Source organism: Parasteatoda tepidariorum, chromosome 2 (assembly GCF_982258835.1).
Source record: "Parasteatoda tepidariorum strain Cologne lab strain chromosome 2, Ptep-v5.0, whole genome shotgun sequence".
NCBI lineage: Eukaryota > Metazoa > Arthropoda > Arachnida > Araneae > Theridiidae > Parasteatoda > Parasteatoda tepidariorum.
In genome coordinates this window covers 74,546,391-74,555,257 of record NC_141756.1, presented here as the reverse complement: position 1 = coordinate 74,555,257, position 8,867 = coordinate 74,546,391, and the positions used below count along the sequence as shown (strand labels likewise).

The 8,867-nt window shown below is 33.7% G+C and overlaps 1 protein-coding gene across 1 annotated transcript; it reads right to left on the bottom strand.

The window, feature by feature from the left end:
- Window positions 1-889: 889 nt before the first annotated feature.
- On the bottom strand, window positions 890-1,351 carry LOC147815859 (protein GVQW3-like). Its single transcript, XM_087156635.1, has one exon. It carries the CDS (start codon window positions 1,349-1,351, stop codon window positions 890-892), a length of 462 nt encoding a protein of 153 aa, XP_087012761.1.
- Between the last annotated feature and the right edge of the window lie 7,516 nt (window positions 1,352-8,867).

Here is an 8,867-nt window from a genome sequence, read left to right as displayed (position 1 = left end):
CTTTCTTGAAGACGGGATTGTTTTATAACAGAAGAAGCTGAGACATTACCAAATATTTACTTTAGATTCTGAACCCGAACGTTCCGATTTCAGAAAAAGAATGTTTTAAGAGGGAACGTTTTCTACTCCTAAGTATTCTATAAATATATGAAAATGATTTCTCTATTAGTTGAAAATAGAATGAAATCCCTTAAGGGATTGTTCAATTTAAAAGGAATCGAATAGTTAGCTTCAATTTCCAGTAGAATCATATCATTTTTCAGTATAATGTCTTCGGTATTTTGATGAAAAATGTTTTTAAAATATGATTTTCTTAAAATTTTTTAAAAATACATGACAGTTGTATTAGTTTTTATAAACATTCAAACTGTGTCAATTTTTTCAGAGATTTAATCAAGAAATGTTAAAAATTAGTGTCCCATATTAATTCTGCTTTGCTCAATTGTATCAAATTTATAATGGATGAAAATGCATGATGGAATGCTAAATAAACACAACAACGAATGTAGCAAAATTAAATTGTTATGAACTAAATCAGATTCAGAGGATAACGTTTATAAAAGCGATCCCCAAAGGATCAAGGTCTACACTGCTTAAAATTTCTTGGAAAAAAAGTTAAATAACAAATTATTTAATTGTTATTTTGTCCTATTAAATCAAAGGAGTCAAATGACGACAAATAAGATCGTATTCAAACTGTTAACTGTGAGAAAAACTGTTTTTTTTAACTGTTTTCACCAAATGCGGTTAAACAACTAGAATTTTATCGCACCTACTAAGCCCACCTAATGAATCACTAAGTTCCATAGAGCTAGGTACATATTAAAGCCGAGAGGGCTAATCTATCACACCCAGGACCGCATAACACATCGGCTGATAAGTTCCCGGTCTAATGAAGTAAACACAACTTTTTTAGTAAAATTGTCTGACACAACGTCAAACAGCTCTCGGAATCATCAATTCGTTGTTGTTCTTGGTCAACTGTTAGCACACGCGGCACCCACTTCGAAAACAGCTTTCTCATAAACAAATGTTCGTGCAAAATAAAGCCTACACGCTCTTTTGTATTTATAGTATTAGCTATGTCATGCAACTTCACTTTGCGGTTTTCTATAACAATTTTGTTGACTTTTATTATGTTTTCCGGATTAATCACATCTTTAGGGCGTCCAGAGCGTGGCGCATCTTCAACATTTGTACGACCACGTTTAAAATCAGCAAACCAGTCAATAATGGTCGATTTTCCTGGTGAAGAACCCGGATAACACTTACCGAGCCAAGCTTTAGTTTCTGCCGTGTTTTTTCCCATTAAATAACAGTGTTTAATAAGAACACGAAATTCTTCATCCATTGTTTCAATAATATAAAAATTCTCAATAATATATTCCATTAAAATCACTGTAACTTTAAAATCAATCAGCAGATCGTTATAAAATTTTGACACCTTTTATTGAAAGGTTAGGACTTGCTAAACAAAATACTAATTCTGCATTTAGGGCGCCATCTGTATATCAGACCGAAAACTTATCAGCCGATGTGCTAGAATCTCACAATAGAAGAGAATAGAATAGAATATTCATAATAGAAGGGGGGTTTGAGTCCAAGCGTTGACACCATAATATTTTCTACATTCTATTCAACACATGAAAAGTTTTGAGTGCTCTACATTCCCATATTTGTATTCTACACACTCTAATGCCCATTATCTAACGAAAAGCCTAACTCCAATACCAGGTTGAGTTTCTTCGTTACGGTTTTGAAACTATGCTGGCTGCAAATGGTAAAAATACCGTAAAGGTAAAAAAGTATCTTTACCGTAAGTCTTACGGTTAATTGGATGGGCCTGCCAGTTATTTTATCATAATTTTAGAATGAAAATTCCAACAGTGTGCTTTGCATCTATTTTCTTACTTCTGTTTTCGAATTCCTTGTAAGCTTCATAGTCTTTATAAAAACTAATGAATCTATCATTTCTGTAATTCTTTCACAGTATCTAATTCTATAATGAATCCTTATTTTATTTAAAGTCTTGAGTATACCTTTTTAATGTTTCACTGTTTAAGAATAAAAATTCTAATATTGTAACAAAGATAATAAGTTAGATAACAAGGTAACATATAATATTTTTTTTTTAATATTACTTAACGAAATTTCGTAACCAGAAAAAAATTGCTTTAAATTTTGAAAAAAAAAATAATATAAGGATGAAATACAATATAAAACTAGCGTAAAATAAATACTGCCTAGATAATCACATTTAAAGAAGTATTGCGTATTGTATGAGAAACGGCTAATATTTTTTTAATAGTTATTTTAGGCCCTTTGATAACAGTTTCGGTTTTGAAAATAACGTTTCGCTCAACGATATTCATAATTTGAATCAAAAGTTGCGATTAATTTATTCAACCGAGTTCAAGCTCCATATTTTTCTTTTTATTATATTTAAAATATTAAAAGAAAGTGTAAAAAAACTAAATCTTAAAACAAATAACAAGTCTTATAAACTAATGAAAGGTCGATAAACACGCTATATACCTCGCAAGTAACTCGTTTTAGGTGTTAGTGAAGTTGCCTAAAGCTTACCGCCTCCAATTTCTAAAGAAGCATTAAGGTGGGGATTACTACAGATAAATAGCTTTCCTTATGAGGAGATTTTTGCGGAAGTCATCACTTTTATAAGTTTTGGAGAATCCTGTGAAGCAGTTTGAAGCATAATGTGTAAGCCATATCGCAATTACAGCTACGTGCTAGTTTGTAAAGGCTTCATATAATCGTTGATCAAATTTTTCTATTCTTTTCTACTACCTTTATTGATAGCTAAATATTGTTTGATGCTTAGAAAGCTCTTTCCTATATTATACCTCATGTACTGTGCTTAACTATTACCGGTTAACTATGTAAATAAGTCAGTCTTGAAAGTAGATAAAAAATTTATTTTGATCTCTCTCAAAAGAAGCATCACTTATAAGGATAAGTTGGAATTAGGGAATGAACTATACTTTTTTCTCACTTGAGAAAAAAGTATACATAGGTTGGTGTTTTATTCACGCCTCACTAGAGCGAGGCTAAGGGCTATCGGTGATGGTCTGACGAAACATCCCCAAGGATGATTCAAAGACATGCCATCACAATTTTAATCCTCTGCAGAAGCGATGGCTCATCTGCTTCGGTAGCCGGAGGACCTGCGAGCGAAATTAAGAACTTTTCGGTGGAACAGTTTAACAAGGACTGACACCGCACACTCTTGGAGCCTACGCAGGCTATTCAAAGTGGCCACACATCCGCTTACTGAACACAGCCAGTGCTTCTATACTTCCGTGTTCAACTGGGGACAGTATTTTTGCGATAAGTTCACTTCGGAACCGGGAAAAAGTATAAGAATTACAGATGGAAAGAGAATTAGGAAAATCGGAATTGAAATCCTCAATTTTATTCCTAAAGATAGGTAAATCTAGATTAAAAACAGGAATTCCTGCAAGATATAAAAACCGAATTGTTCTACATTAAACCAGCCATTCATTTCAACGCATGTTGTTGTCCTCATTGAAGCCTGAGGACCTGAGGGACCAATAGTCACGTGACCAATAGCTTTGTCTTATGTGAGGCCAACTCGGCTAAACATATGACGCGCATTAAATCACACTTTAATTTTGTTCTATTCAAATTCATAATTTGCTCCACTAGCATTTTTAGGATTTTAATACTATTGATGTATGTATACGTGTAGCAGTTAAAAAATTAATATTGTATTTTTCATTATATTATTAACCATTTGTGTTTGGTTATTCTTTTAATCATAAATACTTCCTACTTTCCAAGTAGTGCTCATTTTCTTCATCGCACCACTGGTAGACCTTGCAAGACTCTTACTTTTTATTACTTACATCCCGATTGATATTACCAAAAAAAGAAAAGAATTTAAAGAGTGGAATAATTATATTTTGTAATTCATATATTTTAATTACAATTATAAATAATTTGTGACTGATATAACGATAAATGTAAACAGTGGTATGATTTAGGAAACTCTGTTCTTAATATAATAGTTTAGAGAAATAGAAAGTAAAGTAAAAACTCACACAAAATGAACAACAACCGATCGTCTAAATAGTTTCTACTTACTCTGTAAAAAATTCTGGATCAAATTAAGGTAAAGAGGACCAGCACGGTAAAATCCATTTCACCGTAAAGTCTTGCAGAACAAAAAATCTGACATACCGTAATTTTTGCTGTATTATTTACTGTAAAATCATAGAATCAAAGTAATGAATTAAATATCATTGTAAAATTACGGTGTAAAATTTTACTCTAAGAGTAGACTTTACAGATGATGCATCCAGGGTGTCAGTATTTTTTATTGTAATTTTATCCGAAATTCCTTACAGTGTACTTGTATATTATGTGCCCAAAGCACATTCTTTCGGCCGATGGGAATTGCGAAATGACACGCCTGGCTACTATTTGGAGCACTTCGAGTAAGATTTTTTCCTTGATCAATGAATTAGATCTTGCAACTTTTGGTATTTTTTACTCGATTTAACAATGTTGTTAAGTTCTTGATGAAATTAAACTGTTTTTATGGTTCTCAGAGGAGTGAGGAATTATTTTTCATGGTAATTAACTGCTCGTCTGGACAGGTAATATTCACTTCTTATTTTGTAAAAATATTTAGACTAAAAATGTATTGTGTTAAAATCCTTGATAAAAATAAAGACAAAAGGTATACACATTGAGAATACATATTAATATTTAAATGAAAAAAATGCTTTCGATGTATGACAATTCGCTGTTGAGAAAGGCAAATATTAAAAAAAAGTATCAAAATGCAGTTAATCTCTGGAGTAAAACTGAACAGAATATTAAGAATACTTTGAAAATACAACCAGCAAAGAAACAAGTTTTGGTAGCTTGCACAACCGCTTTGCCAAATATGAATTTTCCAGATTTCCTCTCTTTAGATTTAACTTGCGGACTCCAATGTATACACTCGCCTGTATATATTTAAGGCTGGTCATTAATCTTAAATATGAATAATAATATTTGTTTCAGATTTCGGAGAATGTATAGATTGCAGCGGTTACAGTTTGCATATATTCGAACAAATGTTATATATTTTACTAAAGCACAACGAGAAATCCAATTATAAGAAATAGCTTGCAACTGATAAAATATGCAAGTTAATTCGTAACTGGAAATACATTTTATGTGTATAAATGTACGAAACAATCAATAACTTGCTGCACTGTAAAAAAAAAAAAAAAAAAAAAAAAAAAAAGAAAAAAAAAAACAGCCTTTCACAAATAATACACATAGACAATTCGAATTTATTCAACTATTTCGAATGCTTTCATCTTATCTAATTTCCTTTTAGATAGGTTTGTGCTTAATAATTTAAGCATTTCTTTAGAATGAAAACAACAAAATGTGCAGAGATTTACATCAAAGGAGAAAGAAAATTAAGAAGAAATAGGCTTATACATTTATTTTTCATTATACGTATTGCGATAAAAAATAATATGTATTGCAAACGAATAAATTTTAATACTAAATAAAAAAAAATGTGTAGGTTTTCAAATTAGAGATATTCCAATTTCAACATTGTTTCTTTAAAAAAAATATATTCTTTCTTAAATTTTCATCTGTTATTTTAAGGAACTACAAAGCAGTGTAGTTTTTTTTGTTGAATTCAGAACGAAATTAAAAAGAGGGAATCTTATATTGAAATTTAAAAATTTATATCTTTCGTAAAATAGAAAATATCTTACTTTAGTATTTATCTATTGCGTTTTCGAGCCATCCATATTTTATGAAGAAGCACTAACCAATGGCAGATCGCTCAATAAAGATGTCTGATGAATATTTATTTGGCAATATATTTCGTTCTATTTCCTTTTTTCTCCAAGTTCGCATTCAAATGCAAGTAGATGAGCTTGTATTTTATCATCTATTTTGTAATATCATTTTGAATATATAACACTGGCATTAGTACAAGTAATGTTATGATTGTATATTAAATATTTAATTTACGTATACAGCCGAAATGAGATTTAAAACCCAGAAGCCACAAAACAGAACAGGATTGTTGGATCAAAAGTTATTCGAGTTGCTTAATTTATAGCACATTGTACATATTAACTTATGGTTTCATATTTTGTAACAAATATAGCTTTTGATGTACACGTTAATGCATATTACATACATACATTTATTTATTTATATATATATATATATATATATATATACATAGTAGTGTGGGGAGAGTAAATATCGACAATGCCAACCTTCATCTATCAAAAGGTACCTCATGATTAAATCAAGTTAGTATGTCTTATATACTAGTGAATTGATGTTTAATAATCGTAGTGGTAATTGCGCCACAATACTCTCCCACCAGAATTTTATCAGGGATAGAATTTGATGAACGGATGCCACTAGTTGTTGTACTTGTGAAAGACCAGGAGAGCTGGATTAAGGTACCAAGGTTTTGAGTGCTGAATGTGAGAGGTGTATTACCTTCATGGTCGTAGTCGCTCCTGTGTTGCCTTTAGCAGTCGAGTGTATGCAGGCTGACGTTGTGTACGATCGAGACGAGACTGAGCAGCAATAACGCGAGGCGGTGGATAATGTCGCAGTCACAAGTAAACTACTCAATGTGTACCATCCATCGAAGTAGGCGTTACTGTCAAGATATGCGTATTCGCATTACGTCCGTAAGTCACTAATGTGGTGGGCGGAGTTATCGACAATGCCAAACTTCATCTATCAAAAGGTACCTCATGATTGATGCTTGATGCTTGATATTAGTAGGAACTCGGTATTTGGCCCGAAGGGCCACCAACCGATTCATCGATTCTGGGTAGACATATGCTTGGGAGTCATATGTTTGGAAAGTTCGAAATAAAATTTCTAAGAAAGTTCAGTTCATCATTGGAGTAGGGCATTAGTGAAGGTGAGATGATCATCATTGAGATGGGGAGTCCCCGTTGAGTAGAGATTGTAGTAATCTGGTCACTTCTTGATTTTTGAGTAACTCCTGCAATTCTTTCACTAGTGAAACTAATCTGTGAGCTGTAGTTGCAGGTGTGGGCTTGATCTGAGGTCTCTTTCGACTGGGGCGGGCCTCGCACCCAGTGAAGTTTGAGGTGTGATTTCCCTCGCAGTTGCAGCACTTGGCGGGAGAAGCTTTATCCTTAACACATTCGTACGAGTAGTGCATTTCTGCACATTTCATACATCGAGGCTGGCTGGTACAAGTTCTTTGAGTATGGCCGAAGCCCTGGCATCGAAAGCACTGTGGCTGCCACCGGCCGCCACGGAATCTCTCGGTGCTGATGTTATTCTGCTGTATTTTCTTCAGGGAGAAGATCTTTTCCTGGTCTGCTATTGGTGCGATGATAAGGAACAGGGGGAGGGGCTTATAAGCTCCACCCACTCTCTTCTTAAACTGGGTAACTCTATGTAGGTTCAGGTCTAATTTCTCAAATTCTTGGGAAATTATCTCAGTTTTAAAATTATCTGGGAGTCCACGGATGATGATTTTGGCAAATTTAGCTGGTAGAGCTTTTTCTGCTTTTTTGGGAGGCTCTTGGTCATTATTTGAGATCACATCCATAGTTTCCGATGTTGGAGGGTTCACTGGCTCCGGGTGTGAAATGGGCTCTGAAGGAGAGATGCTGTTAGATGTCGTTGTAGTAGTGCTCTCAGTGGATTTATTTACATCAGTGGGCTTTTTCTTCTTCTTCCTCCTTTTCTTTGCCGGGGGTTCTATGATATTCTCAGTCTGTTTTTCCGATTCGGAGGCCGAGGCCTCTTGTATCGGCTCTTGGTTCCGTTCATGATCTGTGAGAGGAGTGATGATGTCGATTTCCGTTGCAGGTTCATTTTCTTCCATTTCCATAATTGGAGTTTCCACAGGGGTACTCGGCTGTTCAGGCATAGTTGTCACTGGGTCTGGAATTGGATTAGCTGAGTAGTATGGCCTAGTTGCTCCCTCGGGAACCTGGAAGTCCGTGAGCATGCCGGTGCGGTTACCTTTTTTGTTCCTATATATGAAGTCTCCATATTGATTTTCATATATTTCGCCCGGTTGTAAATCTGGTCTTATAAGATTAGGATATATAACTTTACGCGTACTCATCGGTGGTGAAGGAAAGCTAGACATAGTCTTGCCTCCTCGTCCGGATCGTCGAGAATACATGATGCGCTCAGAGCTTGGTCACAACACAACCGTACTCTGTAAAGGCTTGAGTTCTGGTCTCCCTCATGATTGAATCAAGTTAGCATGTCTTATATACCAGTGAATTGATGTTTAATAATCGTAGTGGTAGTTACGCCACAGTAGTATTGTATATATTATTGGCACTGGCATTGTTATATTTAGTGTTTATTAAAAACACCACTTAACATTAGTAGTACCTACTATCAAAATTAGTTCAGAATCATTGGTTCCATTAATACTCGTAATAGGTTTTTTATGGATCTTCTAGACGAACAGATACCTTTCGTCAATTAATTTAGATTTCTGACACAAAACGTTTTCCTTCAATTTCTACAAGTATTCATGACCAATGTAAAATAGTTCATGACAAAAATGGTTAGCAAATCTAAAATAATTAGTAATAAAACTAAAATTTTTATAACTGTTTTTTTGTCCATTAATAGCGGTAGTTGTTTTAAAGGTTGTGAAATGTGATATTAAATACTACTCGTATTGCCGTCATAGGTGCTATGGTAATTGGGAACCTATAAAACCAATATAAGAGCCTTATTTAGTTACTGAAGTAATATTTTTTTGCAGCATTTTAAAATGAACACCTAATATCACCTTGATGTGGATTCTTGTCACCTAATACACAACCTTTTTTAAT